Below are 17869 nucleotides of genomic sequence, written 5' to 3'. Positions count from 1 at the left end.
ACTGCCTTCTCCCACCTGTCCCAAATCCGTACACTTACAGATACCCTGATCTGGCTCTTTGTGACAGTTCTCTGATCCTTCCAGGCTTGGGCTTGGAAATTCCAGAGATGCCGGTGCCACACAGAGCAGAATAAAAGGGGGTGAGTTGAAGTGGAGAAGCAGGGGGGCAGGAGGAGTCAGGAGGTGAGACGTTATATCCAAATTTGGTGTCGCTCTTCCTACCCAAAACTGCTGGTACTGTTCAGGATGGGACACAACAGCAGCTTGCTTTGGCACTGTGAATTTTTTTTTTTTATGATTCTGAATCTTTATTTAGTTTTTAGTTTTCAGCAGACACAACATCTTTGTTTGTATGTGGTGCTGAGGATTGAACCCGGGCCACACACATGCCAGGTGAGTGCGCTACCGCTTGAGCCACATCCCCAGCCCATGAATTTTTTTTTTTTTTTTTTTACTTTTTTTAGTTGGAGTCAGACACTATATATTTATGTGTGAATGTATGTATGTATGTATGTATGTATGTAGTTATATATTGTGCTGAGGCTCAACCCCAGTGCTTCACACAAGGCAGGCAAGCACTCCACCACTGAGCTACAACCTCAGCCCCAGCAGCCTGCTTTGGTTAAAGTAAAATAATTCACTATCTCCTCTGGGTTCCAGAGTTCCTGCCAGAGCTCTCAGGCTGGGACAGTGGCATCTTCAACCCCAACAGGAAGACCTATTACCTGAGCTCAGTCCTCAGCGATCTCAGTCTCCTGATGGACAACCACCTTGGTCACAGACATGTCTGGGTGCTGTTCTTTTGCCTCCTTGATGGCTTGTACAAGGACCTATAAAAGAAACAATGCCCATCAGGGAAAAACAGGCTGGCTTGTGAAGGCCAGCAAGGGCCAGAGCTGACCCAGCTCAGGCTGCACCATGGCAGCATAAGCTAAGCTGATGACCACCTTCCCACCCTCTCCTGCCCAGGGAGGCTCCTGGACCAACAGGACGAGAAAGGGAAGGCAAGAGTTGTCTTCAGAGCATCAGAGAGGGACCTCAGGGGTGACCACACCTACCCGGGCGGGTCTCAGAGGAGCAAGCAGGGAATCTACAGGACAAAATCTGTTCAACACAGCTTTCTCCTTTGCAGGATTTAACAATGTGCTTCCTTCTTCCCTCAAGGAAATGTCCTATCCCCAAATCCCTGACCTTCTCCCACCCAAGAGGGTAACCAGGAAGTTCAGGACAGGACAGGAAAGAAGTGTGTGATAAAAAAAGGAAGAAATGTCAGGACTGAAGTAGAAGACAGGAAGGACCAGCAGATGGCCCATGATGCGCCAAACACTGGCCTGAGCCCATTACTTATTATTTAATCTTTTTGTTTGTACTGGAAACTGAACCCAGGGGTGCTTTACCTCTGAGTCACATTCCCAGCCCTTTTTATGTCTGATCTTGACACAGGGTCTCACTAAGTTGCTTAGGGCCTCACTAAGTTGCTGAAGCTGGCTTTGAACTCACAATCCTCCTGCTTTAGCCTCCAAACCAGCTGGGATTATAGTCGTGCACCACCATGCCAAGCTTTCCCAGCCCTTTTTATTTTGAGACAGGTTTTGCTAAGTTGTTTAGGGTATCACCAAGTTGCTGAGACTGGCCTCAAACTTTTGGTCCTCTTGCCTCAGACTCCTGAGTCACTAAGATTACAGGTGTGTGCTATCATGCCCTGCTATTGTTTACTTGATCTTCTCAAAGTGAGAAAAGTAGGATAGTATCATTATTTGTGTTTTATAGAATGGGAAGCTGAAGGTTAAATAAAGTGCTTATTGTTTCACAGGTAATAAGTAATGCAACAGGAAGTTTAAGTTTACCACCTTGTCTTTTAGTTTCTGAGGGGACCCTGTTTAAGCACCTGGAAGAGTTTGCATTACCATAGAAAAGCTAAAAAGAGAGAAAGTCAAAGGAGGGCAGTGGAATCCCTTCTGGCTGCCAGCTCTGAGAAGATCCCGTATCAGAAAGGACTCTGGGGGCTGGGGCTGTAGCTCAGTGACAGAGTGCTTGCCTCACGTGTGAGGCACTGGATTCGATTCTCGGTACCACATAAAAATAAAATAAAGGCATGCTGTTCATCTACAACAACAGCAACAAAAAAGGGACTCTGGCTAGAACTGACCAGCCGACTGCTCATGCTCACCCTAGGACCATCTCAGGACAGAAAAAGAGAAAATTCTCTTCTGGTCTCTTGGCTCCATGAAAGCCATTCTTAGACCTGCCACCTCCACGGGCCCCTGCTCACCATTCCTGCTTTTCTAACCCATCTGCTCATACTTTAGACCCAGCGCAAGCCCTCTCCTTGTGACTCTGCCTCCCCCTCTCCCTGAAAGGCTGTGCCACGCTGCTTTCCCTGCCTAAAGTCCTCCCTCCCCAGTCAGAGACCACGTCGTCGTACTCCTTCCACACGGTCCTCAGTTCCTAGAAGCAACGCTGCTCTGACGTTGGTTCATCGGAGCGTTTCTGAGCTCTCAGGTGTGCTTGCTCCCCTTTTTTATAATGACCCTAAAGAAACACGTGATGATCCTTATTCCAGGAAGGTCAAACTACAGCTCACAGAAGTAGTTACTGTAAGTTGCTCCAGGGCACTGGTAAGTTGAGAGCCAGGATGCAGCACGGTTTGTCTTCCTGCACACCATGATCGTCTTCTTTCTCATGCTTACTGTCTGGCACAGACCCAGCACAGCGAGGCTCGAATCACCCAGCTGCAGGCGGGGGAAGGCAGGGCCCACCGAGTTGGGCACAGGCCTGCAAGGTCTCCCGAAGGGCTTTTTTTAAATTGGTGCATTATAATGATACATAGTAGTGGGGGTCTTCATGCCATCTACATACAAGTGCAAATTCCACTGGAATCTGCAGTCTTGTTTCTGGGACCTTGAGCCCAGTTTCCCTGCTGTAAGTCTCAACCCTGCTACCGAGGGAACTGCCAGCACTGCAGCTCAGATCTTTTTTTCTTCTTCTTCTTCAGGCAGTCAGCATATCAGCATAAAGGCCACAGAATTACTGCTCTAGCAATCCTGTCAATGATTCCAGAAGCATTTGTATGCAGTCTCTTCCACCCCCTCTCCTCTGCAGCTTTACTGTGCTAACCTCATCCAGAAGAGAATTGGGAACATTAATTCTGACCTTATTATTTGCTAATTGCTTGCAGCACACAATTAGCACCTAATTAACATAAAAACATAGAATTTTAGCACCAGGAAGGGGCCCAGAATTTATTTAGATCAACCTCTTCTCTTTTAGAAGAGGTAAAACAGGGGTGCAGTGAATTGCCCAGTGTTACACAGCAAGTTAGTGTTAGATCTAGGACAGAAACCAAGTCCCAGCCTTCTGGTGTTTTGCCTACCGCGCTGCACTTGCCTAGTTGTCTCCTCAGCTATTACAGTGCCCTGAGGCAGGGACCGAGCCTTTCTATTGTTGCAATATAATCTAGCACAGATTTAGGACATTATTCCTCCTTCATAACATGGAGCCCACCATGGGTCTCAGGCTGCACATCCAGCATCTCACTAGATCTGCAGGCAACCCTGAGAGAGGGCACCATCATCCCTGGCTGACAGGTGAGGAATCAGAGGCTTGGGGAGTTGAGTGCTGAAATACAATGAGAGCCAGCATCTGAGCCCAATTCTTAGGTCCACGCACAGCCCAAGCTCTTCTGCTGCACCTCCTAGCTCCCCTTCTGCTGCCCCACCCACAGGCCTCTACCTTCTCAGTCCTGTTCTTCTTCTCAAAAGCTATGGCTGTGAAGCCTTTTGGAAATGAAGTTGGCAGAGATACCCTTTGTACACAGCACTCTCGTGTCCATTGATCTTCCTGCCCTCCCAAGTTCAGAATTTCCCTGCATTCCTACCTGGTCATGGTCAATATCAGCATCTCCTGTGATCACAATTCTCTTCTCAATCCGGGTCTCTGATATTCCACCTTTTACAGTCTGTAACCAAAGGAAAATGGTCATAGGAGATCAGCAATGTAACAATAAAGAAAAAACAAAATAGCAACGATTATTCTGAAAGCTGTGCTCCAAATTTTAACCTGCAGCTGGCCCTGCATAGGACAGCCTCTTACCCACATGTCCAAAATCTTGGCAGAACCTATTAAGATGAGCACATCTCCACCCTGGAGCTCACTGAGATTTTTAATAAGCTGAACAGAAAACCACGGTTCTCCATTTACTGTCTCCTTTTTTCTTCCTCCCAAACACCAGAGAAATTCAGCAAGTAAACAAAGCAAGTGTCTCTCTTTGTTCTTCTATATATTTCCATTTGATTACTTTTAGGAGGAAAAAAAATCAGAATACACTATGAATAAAAATGTCACACAGTTTGAAATTGGGATCTTTTATTTTAAAATTACTTTCATGTTATTGATGTCAAAAGATATTTCAGATAATCTCCTGAAGGCTGGTAGGTTTCCATGACAGATGAGGAAAACTGAAATCAGTCATCCGTATTAATGACAGAGATTGGTCAAGAACCTGAATTTATTACCCATGAGAAAATGCATTTTCCTCTAGTACTATAGCAACCTCTGATTTTCTGAGGGTAGTTCCAATTTTAGATGTTTGTCTCTACTGTTTCCTATAGACCATATCCTAGTAAGTTTAATATTTCAGCTCTCAAACTATAGCTCCCCTGACCCTAACCCTGGACATAACATAAAAATTCTTTGTTAGACCCAGAGTTCTGATTTTTGGCTTAGAAATAAAATATGAACACACTATTAAATCAACAATTCCTGCCTTTAAACTGACTTTTTTTTTGTGTGTGTGTATGTGTGTGTGTATGTGTGTGTGTGTGTATGTGTGTGTGTGCTGAGGACGGAACCCAGGGCCTTGAGTATGGTAGGTAAACACTCTGCCACAGAGCTGTACCCTCAGCCCAAGCTGATTTTTAAATTTACCTGCAACTGCACAGCTGGAAAGACAGACAGATTTGTAAAGAGTGACGACATGTGACTTTGTGAGAGTACCAAGTGGGCTGGGATACGCTCAGGGCCTTCCTTGATTTACTGCCAGGGAAAGCAACAGGGTCTTTCTATCTGGGACACTTGGAATAATTTGGTTCCATAGGAATATAGTCCTCCTTCCCCAGGGCCAACAGCAAGCTCGACAGGCCACTGGATTCCCTAGGGAAGCTCTAGCTGGCCTGTTACCTTGGTAATCTGAGTTGTGGTGGTGCTGCTTGTGGTCTCAGATGTGATGGTCTGGGCTGTCAGCAAGACTCCCGGGTCCAAGTCCCCATTGCTGTCCTCAGTCTGCAGAAGAAAGTACAACTCATCATCATGCCTCTCAGGAAGCTTGGCAAATATTGCAGGCTGCAACTGTGCTCTTCAATGGTACGTTCTAATGCAATAATCAAATTCCCTTATAGTGACCTTTTGTGGTGTGTATATGTTTCACTGGGGATTGAACCCAGGGCCTCAAGACAAGGCAAGAGTCCTACCACTAAGCTACATCCTAGTTCTACACAGAACTCTTAATTAACAAATAGAATAAATCCCAAGGAAGAAGGCACCTCTAACAATGTCAAATGTATGTGGTTTTCTTAGCACGTCAAGGATAGGAGTGGATCAGAAAGAGGAGGCAGGAGTGCAGTCACAGGTTCAACAAGAGTGACATACTGCACACAGGTCACAGGTACATTTTATAGTTCACAAATGACTTCCACAATTTTTTTTTTTTTTTTTTTTTTGCTGGGAATTGAACCCAGGACCTCACATATGCAGGCAAGCCCTCTAACTGGGCTACACTCCCAGCCCTGTAAGTAGTTTTTTTTTTTTAAAGTATATTTGTTTAAAGGCTGTCAGCTTTATTTTTCTTTTGAGATGTGGTGTTGCTATGTTGCCCTGGCTAGTTCTGAATTTTGATCTTGGATGATCCTCCTGCCTCAGCCTTCAGAATAGCTGGGACCACAGGTGTGTGCCACTACTTGGCATTATATTTAAGAACAGGACCACATTTAATTTACCCAAAAGCCCTGAGATATTGAGGGGAGCAGATGGAGGAGAAGAGAATAAGAAAGGAACAGAGTCCTTGGTTGGGTTCCTCTACAGATGGGCATCTGGATAAAAAATTAAAGAGAGAGACACTGTGACCCCTAAGTCATACCAGGTATAGAATTAGTTCAATAACATTTTCTTTAGCCCAGATTCAGATTCAACTAACATTTACTGCATTTCTACTATGTGTCAAGCACATCATGCAACTGTTGTCTCAATGATGCTTCTCAACATCATGAGAAGATACTATTATTATATTCACTATGCAGTTAAGAAAAGTATGACCCAGAGAGGTCAAATAGTTTGTCCAAGGTTCTACAGTAGAACCTAGTAGGTGTTTGAACTAGGATGCAGACCAGGCAAGAGACTTCTTGTGTGAAGACTGGAGTTTGAGTCCCAGCTCAGACAGTAACTAGCTGTGGGACAGGGAAAGTCGTTTGCCTTTCCTGAGCCTTAGTTTTCTCATTTATAGTTTTCATACATTATGCTGTAATATGTGCTCTGCAGATACCATATCACTGTTGTGAAAATCAAAAGAAATTATAGAAATAGAAGTTCTTTATAAACTAGTGTAAGAATATAAATTTTCATGCAAGGACTGCTGAAGCTTTGTGCAGAGCTTCTCCTCTATAAATCTGTCACTGTCCCCACCTCCCACCCACTCTTCTACTCTCTCTCTGAAGAAGGTGGAAATGGAGGCGACACTGTTACAGCTGACTATTTTCATTCTTCCCACACGGGGCCTCTTCCTTTCTTGATCCTCTAACCAATGTTTCTCAAAATGATATTGTGGCTTTGAGGCTGGGGTTATGGCTCAGTAGTACAGCACTTGCCTAGCATGCGTGAGGCACTGGATTGATCCCCAGCACTACATAAACAAATTAAATAAACAAAATAAAGGTATTGTGTCCATCTTCAACTAAGAAAAAAAAATGATACTGTGGCTTTGACAACAGCTTATAGACACCCACTTACCCTATAATCCAGGAATTCTACTCTTAGGTGTTCACCCAAGATATGTCCACACAAAGACTTGTACATGAATATTCACAGCAGTTTGATTCATATTTACCCCAAGCTGGGACTAACCCACTTGTTCATTACCAAATGAAAGGATAAAAAAAATTGAGATATATTAATACAATGGAGTACTATTCAGCCATAGATAAGCATGAACTATGGATTCACGTAATACAGATGAATCTAAGAAACACAGCACTCAAAGAAGCCAGACATAAAGTATGTAAATTTTACCACAAATGCATTCTTGTGGGCATAAATAAAAAACCTACCACAGCTCCCTATCTCATTTTACCACCTGTTCCAAAGTGTGGAGATTGTGAACAAATAAAAAAAATGATACTTGTGCTTACTTGTCAAGAAAGACAATTAAAAAAAAAAGCAGCAGAAATGGTTACAGTAAATGACAACAGCAGCAAATAGATACCTGGTGCTTATTATGTGCCAGATACTTTGGAAGCATGTTACATATATTAATTTATTCTTCTTAACAGTGCTGTGAGCTAGAACTATTAGTGACATTTTACAAACGAGGAAACTGAGGCACAGAGCAATTTAGTAACCTGATTACACACTAGGTAGGAAGTGATGAAGCAGGTTCAAACCTAGGAAATCTGACTCTATGGGCAACACTCTTTCCCACTGCACATCACTGTCTAACATGAATTCTAAAAAGCAATTTGTATCTTGGCTGACTGTTATGCATGGCTAAAACAAAAAAGGATCAATGTATGAAATGCAATATGCTAAGAACTACCATTTTTGAATAGTTACTATATATGTCTCAGGCAAACATGATATTTATTTCAATAACTCTATAAAAAGTAATTTCCAGAAGAGAAAACTAAGGTTCAAAAAGGTTAAGTGATCTGCCCAAGGTCAAAAAACTAGTAAGTGGGCTGGGGATGTGGCTCAAGCGGTAGCGCACTCGCCTGGCCTGCACGGGGCGCTGTGTTCCATCCTTAGCACCACATAAAATAAAATAAAGATGTTGTGTTCACCAAAAAACCTAAAAAATAAATATTAAAAAAAAGCCCTAGTAAGTGTTGAAATTAAGTATCCCTAACTCCAAAGCTGGTGTAATTTGTCCAGGCATCTTGCTCACTTTATATTTCTCTTACATTATTTTTTAAAACCATTTAAAAATATGTTTAACTGCATTTTTCTTTTGGGGGTGGGTGGGTACTAGGGATTGAACTCAGGGGCACTCGACCACTGAGCCACATCCCTGGCCCTGTTTTGTATTTAATTTAGAGACAGGGTCTCACTGAGTTGCCTAGGGCCTCGCCTTTGCTGAGGCTGGCTTTGAACTCATGATCCTTCTGCCTCAGCCTCTCGAGCTGCTGGGATTACAGGCGTGTGGCACTTGCGTCTGGCTAATAGCATTTTTTATGGTTAAAAAAAAAAGTTCAAATGTCCAACATTAATTATGTTTAACATTTGGCATACATATGAATAAAGATAAAAGGTGCTGAGTAAACACTACAGTTAAATAAAGACATCATACATACAATGAGCTATAACTTATTTCATGAATAAATAAGAAAAAGTCCCTGGCTGAAAGGATTTTTGTTTCCAATATTGTTTAATTTGGATGCCCCCAGCAAATCTCCACCATTAGACCAAAATGATAATTATCCCCACCAGGCAATCACAATCAACCACACCACTGGCCCCACAGGTTTGGAGGGAAATGTTTGGTGTGTGGTTCTACAACCCCCACCCCCCATTTTTTAAATTGATGCATTATAACTGTACACAGGATGGGATTTGTTGTTGCATATTTGCACATGCACACAATATAACAATATAATTTAGACACTGTCACTCCCTGACACTTCCCTCTTTCTTCCCTCCCGCTACCCCTTGGTCCCTTTCCTCTACTGATCTCCCTTTGATTTTCATGAGACCTGTTCCCTCCTTTCTCTTCCTTTTTCCTCTCTAGCTTATGTAGCATATGAGAGAAAACATACATCCCTTAACCTTCTAAGTTTGACTTATTTCACTTAGTACATTGTTTCTAGTTCCATCCATTTTCCTGCAAATGACAAAATTTCGTTTTTCTTTATGACTGAATAAAACTCTATTGGGTATACAGACCACATTTTCTTTATCTATTCATCTGTTTGCGGATACCTAGGCTGGTTCCATAGTGAATTGAGCTGCTATAAACGTGGGTATGCATGTATCACGGTAGTATGATGACTTCAATTCTTCAGGATAAATACTGAGGAGTGGTATAGCTGGGTCATATGGTGGCCATGCCTAGTTTTTTGAGGAATCTCCAAATTCTCATAGTGGTTGTACTAATTTACAATCCCAACAATAGTGTCAAGGTGTTCCTTTTCTCCACATCCTCTCCAGCAGTTGTTACTTGAACTCTTGATGCCTGCCATTCTGACGGGTGTAAGATAAAATCTCAGTGTAGTTTTGATTTGCATTTCCCTAATTGCTAATAATATTGAACATACTTAATTTGTTGGCCTTTTGTATTTCTTTCTTTTTTTTTTTTCCCCGAGAAGTATCTGTTTAACTCATTTGTCCATTATTAATTGGGTTACTTGATTTTTTGGCATTAAATTTGTGAGTTCTTTATATATTCTAGATATCAATCCTCTGTCAGAAGAATAGCTAGCAAAGATTTTCTCCCATTCTATAGTTTCTCTTTTCACATTCTTAATTGTTTCCTCTGCTGTGCAAAAACTTTTTAATTTGATGCCAACCCACTTATTAACTCTTGGCTTTATTTCCCAAGCTTTATGGGTTCTATTGAAAAAGTTATTGCCTGTGCTTACACACTGGAGTGTTAGTTTCTGGTCTAATTCCTAGATCTTTTTTTCCCTTTTCTTTTCTTTTTGGTACCGGGGATTGAACTCAGGGACACTCGACCACTGAGCCACATCTCCAGCCCTATTTTGTATTTTATTTAGAGACAGGGTCTCACTGAGCTGCTTGGTGCCTTGATTAGTACATGGTCTCTAGTTCCATGGGGCTGGCTTTGAACTTTCGATCCTCCTGCCTCTGCCTAGTGCCACTGGGATTAAGGCATGCACCACAGCACACAGCCTAATTCTTAGGTCTTTGATTCATTTTCAGTCGATTTTTATGCAAGTTGAAATATAAGGGTCTAGTTTCATTCTCTCTATATGGATAACCAGTTTTCCCAGTACCATTTGTTAAAAAGGCTCTCTTTTCTCCTATGAATGTTTTTGGCATGTGATTCTATAATCTGGTTCCAGCTTGAGGAGCAACCCCTTGCCTTTGGTCACCTGACTTTTAAACTGCACCAGCATTTCCAGCTGGCTTGAACTTAAAATGCTACCACCCAGAGACATTGCTCTCATTAGATTCTAAATCTTTTAAATTATTTTTCAATTAAAAAAATTTTTTTGAGGTACTGAGGATTGTACCCAGGGATGCTTTACCATTGAACTACATTCCTGCCTTTTTAAAAATTTTGAGAGAGAGACAGTCTCACAAAGTTGCTTAGGGCCTCCCTAGGTTGCTAAGGCTGGCCTTGAATTTGTGATCCTCCTGCCTCAGTCTGCCAAATTCTTGGAATTACAGGCTTGCCCCACTGTGCCCAGCTGACTTTTCAATTTCAAAGAGAGAGAGGGAGGGAAAGAAGAAACTGATCAGAATTAAGACCACCCTAGGAATGTTCTTAATCTCCTTTTTCCAGCTTTTGGCTGATATACGCAACTACAGAACAAATATAACCTTCCCCCACAGTATGAGACTAAACCAGCAGCTTCTGGTCTAGTGTTCAGAAAAGATGCACTGCCTAAAAGGTTGGGCTTGTGATGTGACTCCAGTGGCCTCTACAAAAAAACCAGTAGATGGTCACAGTATCAGCACTGTCCTTGGGTCCTTCCAAATTTCATAGGCAGGACCCCTGTGAGGAGAGCAGCCTGTACTTCTGTTCGAGGATGGCTGTGTGCTTTCCAGGGCACAGCCTGGATGAACGATCCTAAGCTTTCTAGGCATAGGTAAGTCAACCATGTTAGAGCTGAGGGGATACTGGTAAGAGCAAGAGGTCCCCCAAACATCTGGGCCAAGTCCTGCATGAAGGCACAGCTAGGAATCCAGACCCTTACAAGCTGTAGACCTTGGTCATGCTGCCCAAGCATACTGCAAGCAGTTTGGCCTTGCTGCAGCTCTTGAGGCGGTGTACACATCCAGTGCTGTTGAGCTGCTTGCTGAGCCATACACTGTGTCCATGCGGCCACTACAGTTCCAGCATGCAGCTCTGGGCTTTGGGCTTATATGGCCCCACTCCCTGGGAGCTTCAGCAAGCTGACTCCCTGGAGCAGGGCTCAGCGGATGGGCAGCCATGGGGCCCTCACCCAACCCCATCTCTCTCAGGTTATTTTGAAGTAACTGCTTTTTTATCGCATAGACTTCTGTGGGCAGTGTATGGCCCTAATTTTTAGAAAAATTTCTTTTGAACCATTACTTTTTCTGTGGGGGAGGGTGTGTATAGGCTACAAACTTCAAAAACTTCAAAATGTTGTAAAGTGAAAAGGCAGTCTCCCTCCTACTTCTGACCAGAAGTCCCACAGTTCCATTTTCATTCATCAGAGGCCAGCACACTTCTTGTTATTTTATTTTAGTTTTTTGTAGTATCCATTCAGAAAGAGTATACTGCTATCCAAGCCCACACACATAGCTCTTCCATACACAGCTATATATACTTCCCTTTTCCCTTCCACAAACAGTAGCATGTTATTCACACCATACCGCAGCATTCACAGATTTATCACGTAGCTCGTTCCCATGCAGAAGCCACATAGAATTACCTTAATTAGATGTTCCATAATGTACTTAACCAGCTCTCTACTGATGGACATTTAGGTTGTTTCCATGGTAGTGAGAGTTTAAAGGGATTCCTTCCCATATGTAAGTAATTCATTTTCTACATCCTCTGGCATAATAGCATACACAATCTTAAATTAATTTTTTATTCCTTCCTTTTCTCAGTCCTCTTCATTGCCAAGTCCTACTCATTCATTTTTCTTTCTCTCACTCTTATTTTTTTTTGAGGGGGAGGTATTGGGATTGAGCCCAGAGTCTCCTGCATGCTAGGCAAGTTCTCTACCATTGAGTTATACACAGAGCCCTTTTAAAAAATTTTTGTTTAAATAGGGTCTCACTAAATTGCCCGGCCATACCATGCATGAGGCCCTAGGTTGGATCCCCAATTTGTACACATATATGAATGAATGAATGAATACAAGAAGGAAGAAGAACCCCCACCAGAGAACTTTAAGCAACTTCTCATTTATCAAACTAAAATCCTACACTCTGGACTTTATTTCACCTAATCTTCCTCCAAATCTTACAGTGGGTAGATACATTATCCCCCATTTATAGCCAAAGAAACAAGTTTGGGAAGACTGGCTTTTTTTTTTTTTTTTTTTTTTTTTTTTGTAGGTACTGGGGATTGAACTGGGGGCCTTGCACATGCTAGACAAGCACCATCCTACATCCTACATTTATTGTATCTACTCTAGTCTTTGTTCTGAAGCATCATGAGGTGTCCTACCTGGGCAGCCTCATAAGTGATGGTCTTGGTCTCGGTGTGGACAATGGGGACGTCTTTGGTCGGGATTTCACTTTTCACAGCATTTGCAGTATCTGATATAGTGACAGTCTGAGTCTTCACCAGTGGGGGCTGTGAAGTAGTAAAGTAACAGAGTTATCAGAGTCTTGCTGAAGGCTTGAAGAACTAAACCTTCTGACATTGATCTGATCAAAGCTTTAGCTAGAATCAAGCAAAGGGTGAGCTGAATCTCCAAAGGTGTTTCCTCTGCCCAAGTCTTGGACTCTATTCCAAAGTCCTCCTGACAGGGTGTCACATCATGAGGGATATTAAAAAGCAGCATTACTGTAATCACTTTCATAAGCTTAATGGAAAACTTTAAGATCAGACAGTTATGACTTGTATTATAAAACACTTCAGACTGACCTTCAGAATTTGAATATAAAACTATTTGCCAAATAGCCATCACTTTCATTTGTCCTTGTGGATGTACCATTATAATTAAGAAAATCGGCCACATTTCCTCCACTAAATACAAAACGGTACAAGAAACAGCAGAGGCACTGGAATGCATTACCCTGGGATTCATTAACTTCTCTCAAATCAATGTCAGACATTCACACTGGGCTCACTGAAAAGAAGCAGAATTTGGAAAACTGGAAAGAAAAAAAATCAGTTCTACCACCACCTGGTGATTAATCTCAGAATTTCAGAAGAATGAACATTAGTGGAATATCAAAGGCCTTCTTGTCCATCTGCTCACCTTCCCCAGTCACCTTAAAACTACCACTGGACTGTGATTGGGTTAAGTGACCATCCACCTTGGCACAGGGAATTAGTGTCTACAATCATGGAATCCCCTAGGAGTAGGGTCAGTGGGTGTGGTGGACTACGCAGTGGGGCTATAGTATATCGATTATTATTTAGGGCCTGAAATCTCACCAAAAGATCAGCTGCCCCTGTAAGGAGTCCTGGAAATTTTTGAACATGGTCTCAGAACACTGAAGGTTCCTCACCACGGAAGTCTCCAAAATTCACCTCTTTCCTTCACCTATACTTACTTGAACAACTAATAGATGAACATACTTACACCAGCTTCATAAAGTAAATAGCTGGAATTTATTCCCAAGAGTTTTGTTAAGTTATCAGGGGAGAAGGTACCTAGTCATAGAGTTGATTCCTCTGAATTAATTTCTTTATTATAATCAAAGGCTTTAATTTTACTTTGTGATTTTGAAGAAAAAAAGAAGAGAAGCTGCTACCCTCACCACCACCACCACCACCACCTCCTCCTCCATAGGACAGATTCTGGCCCTCTCCCAGAGAGTCATTACACCTGAGTCATCCAATCAGTCACTACCTGGAAACTTCGAATGAGGGTGGGGAACTGGGTACCCACACGTAAGTCAAGAAATGATCCGTTTTGTTTTCCAAGTGGCTCTCCTGGGGTGACATGTTCTTCACTACTGTCTGCCTTTTTTTCACCAAGTTGCAGCTGACAGGAAGCTGGTGTTACTGAGGGTGTTAAGACACTGGCCTGTCCCTCCACTCCTGGACATTCCCCACCTGGGCCTCTTAGCATCTCCTTAGTATCTGGAGAGCCAGCTGCCCCCTGTTCCTTCTGCTCTGTCTCCTTGCTGCTTGTGGAGAGGGAGCCAAGGTTAAAGCTCTGTGGAGACGCTGATGGGGTGGTCATCTGGCTCTCACTAGGAACTACCAACTGCTTGGGGCCCTCCCATTCAGAGTCAGGGTTAGTAGATGACCCTTTTGTCACGACAGCCACCTCCTCGGTGCGAATGCCATTTATACTCTACAAATGAACGAACACATATAAAAACAAGAAGATTAGGAATAAGCGGTGGAACATAACGAACTTTGAGAATCAACAATGATTTTTAAGATGCCTCACCAATGTTAATATAAAGCAAGAATCTTGGCTCTGAGGTAATCAAAAGCAAGAACTGCTGCCATTTGCTACATTTATCTGCAGCTTAAGCAACTCCAATTCATTTTGGTCATATTTCTGTAACATTGTTAATTTGAGAATTAATTCCCATGCGCCTCACACAGTACACCTAGCACTTTGTAGTCTTATGATCTTGGCTGTATAACATATTCTCTTCAGGAGAATACTTACAGAAGTCACTTTGTCATTCCTAAATACCTAACTCATTACTATACACAGGACACAGTACAATTTATGAGTCAATCATAACATGTTCTTGAGAAGCTGATCAGGTTGAAAAATATCTCCGAGTTTCAGGCATCATCATGCTAACTCCAAACAGAGAAGCTAAAATCTAGATTTGATTGGCAGGAAGAGAGAGACACAGGTAGCAGACACTCTAATCATGGTCACAACATCAGACGTGCTATCCAAAATAGTGAAATGTTTCTCTGAAAACAATACAAATGACCAGCAGCTGAGATGTGTTTCTTCACAGATGAATGACAAAACACTTCAATTTATGAGAGAGATAAATTCTGGAAACACAGTTTCCTCCTGGGCTAAATGCTTCTCATCACAGAAAAAAAATAGTTTTTAAAAAGTACAGGGAGAAGATGATAGCACTACAGAAGATGCACCTATTCCTATAGGTTTAAAGAAACATCAAGTGCTCTAAGTGGAGGAGGAGGAGGAGGAATTCCCATCTGCAGGAATATGAACCTTTGGAAAAATGAACAATCTAAGTGAAGCCAAAGGCAGTGGCAAGCAATAGTCTACACGTGCTCGCTTGAAATGTGCATATGTAAAGAAGCCACTTAAGGCCTTAATTTCTGGTAAAGTCACTTTACCATATTACATGCCACAGAGGAACCTAATAATAGAAAGGGACTCTTTTAAGAAAGTATTCCTGGAATCAATGACTAAGCTTGAACCAGTGTACATATTTTAGTGCTCAAACCATGTTACATGTGTTTATTATATTTTTTTAAAATTACTGCTACTCCTAACTCTGTGAGCCAGCCTACTTGTGGTGAATATAAACCAGTGCTCTATTAAGGCAAGAAAAGACGCCCTGCACCAGGAACTCCGGGCCAACTTCACTCCTCCACCCTCTTGAAACATGTGACACAAGAGCATCTCAACAGGCACGAGCTGAGTCCAGAGTAAGTGGTGCTTTCATAATCACTGAGGATGCATACGACTTGGAACATGAAGAGCAGAACTGAGAAACTGACAATAGGGCTGTTTCTGTCTGCAGATCAGAGACACAAAAAACATTCTTGCCAATAGTATATTACCAATAGAATATTAATTTCCTCATACTTAAAATGAGAATGAAACTTGGACTTGTAGAGGTCTGAAGATCAAATACAATAACATGAAAGCTTTTTTTTTTTTTTTTTTTTTTTGTAAATTCTAATGCATCAGACTGATTCATTTAATTTAACCAAATGATTAGCAGGGCACCTCTAATATAAGAGGACCTGGAGCACAAAAGATTTAATTTGTTGTGACACACAGCATGCTGTACTACTTTTAGGGCACTTATCTCACCATTTCTTTTGAGGTTGTTCAAAAACAGATTAGCTAATAATAAACAAATAGGCTTTCTTGGATTGCTGTAGGCTAGCCCTAGCTCTGTGGAACAGGGTATCCAACCCCACTCACATGGAAAGGAACTTTAAGGCCTCTCCAAACCTGTCACAACTGGGAAGGCTGACTAATAATAAGAAAAATACCTAGGAAAATCAAATAAGAGCCAATTTGGTGCCAATCTGCTCAAATGATAAGCAACATCTGTCATCAAGAAGCTATTTGTGAGCGGGCATGGTGGTGTACACTTGTAAATCCACCAGCTAGGGATGCTGAAGCAGGAGGATTAGGAGTTCAAAACCAGCCTCAGCAACTGTGAGGCACTAAGCAACTCAGTGAAACCCTGTCTCTAAATAAAATACAATATAGTGTTGGGGATGTGGTTCCATGGTCAAGTGCCCCTGAGTTCAATACCCAGTGGGAGGAGGAGGAGGAGGGGGGAGGGGGAGGGGGACGGACAGGGGCAGCAGCAGCTATTTGTGAATTAATTACATTGCTTAGGCCAGCACCACTTGACCCACAGTTGTCAAGTGCCACAAAGTTGTCTACAACTAGATCAATCTCTTTATTCCCCCAAAGCATATATATAAGAGATCAGGGTTAAGGTTGTAGCCATTATACTTTCAACTCAACAAATATTTACTGAGCTCCACATATGTGCTAGATTAGAAATAAAAAGAAAACTGTTAACAGCTGGTTTGGATTATCATTTATAGCACTCTCACCTATGGTCAAATTCACCTCTTCAGTTGGCTCTGCTGACTGGATCTTTTGGACAATAGAGACCATGATTTCCCAACCATCCTCGAAGGCATGCCCTATACTAAACTCACCCAATCACGGCCTGCACCTCTCACCCCAGCTTCCTTCATTATCTCTATTACATTGGTAAATGGTACTGTCATCTATCCAGTGCTCCATGCCCGAGAGTCATTTTCAACGCCTTCCTTACTCAATCTACCGGAGATTATATAACCAAGTCATCTTTATTCTATTCTGATATTCCCCTTATCTGTCTGCCTGTTTCTATTACCACATTTGCTACCTCCATTCAAGCTTTTACAATGCCTCACCCAGATTATTACAGAAACTCTCAACAGTTTTTCTTTTTTTTTTCACCTCAAACCTTCTTTGAATATATCCTCCATTCTGTTGCTAAAGTGTTTATTTCTAACATGAAGCACTGAAACCTCCATTTTTCCAGCTTAAAACTCTTCAGATCTTCACTGCCTTTTGGTTGAAGTCCAAACACTTTAGTAAGATGGAAAATCCTTCAAAATCTGACCCCTACCTCTCCCTCTAGCTTCATACTGCTACACATCCACATATAGCTTTCACTCCATTAACTCAAAACTATTTGCAGTTTCTAGTACACAGCGAACTTTCTTCTGCCTCCATTATTTTGTGAATATTGTTCCTTCTGGTTGGAAGTCTATGCCTAGCTCAAGTATCAGTTCTTCTGGAAGTTTTCCTGAGTGTCCACAGTGTAGTTAGATACCACTCCTGTTCGATTCTCATTATACCCTCATTACTGGTATCACCTGTCTTTTCCGTTGGACTTTGGGGAATAAGAACATCCTTATCCTTACTATGTCTAACTTGGCTTCATATCTTTCTTATATAGTTTTTGGCACAAAACAGACATTCAGTAAAAACTTGTTAAAGGTATATTAAATCCAGGTTCTGCTTTGTCTCATGCTATTTAATAACTGAAACATTTAGAAAGGCATGTTTAGAAAGAA

General features: G+C 42.0%; 1 protein-coding gene across 8 annotated transcripts in view; it reads right to left on the bottom strand.

The window, feature by feature from the left end:
* The window catches only part of Epb41 (erythrocyte membrane protein band 4.1), a 155132-nt gene that overhangs the window by 3171 nt on the left and 134092 nt on the right, over positions 1-17869 (bottom strand). For all 8 annotated transcript variants that reach the window (XM_077791123.1, XM_077791124.1, XM_077791125.1 and 5 more), the window contains 4 exons: positions 12590-12718; positions 5179-5280; positions 3878-3958; positions 726-830 (listed from right to left, as the gene is read on the bottom strand). In XM_077791123.1, the coding sequence (XP_077647249.1) occupies positions 732-830; positions 3878-3958; positions 5179-5280; positions 12590-12718 (411 nt within the window). In that variant the 3' untranslated portion in view covers positions 726-731. The remainder of the gene's footprint in view (positions 1-725; positions 831-3877; positions 3959-5178; positions 5281-12589; positions 12719-17869) is intronic.

The sequence above is a fragment of the Urocitellus parryii genome, chromosome 11 (assembly GCF_045843805.1).
Source record: "Urocitellus parryii isolate mUroPar1 chromosome 11, mUroPar1.hap1, whole genome shotgun sequence".
NCBI classification, from domain to species: domain Eukaryota; kingdom Metazoa; phylum Chordata; class Mammalia; order Rodentia; family Sciuridae; genus Urocitellus; species Urocitellus parryii.
This window is presented reverse-complemented; position numbering and strand designations above follow the sequence as displayed.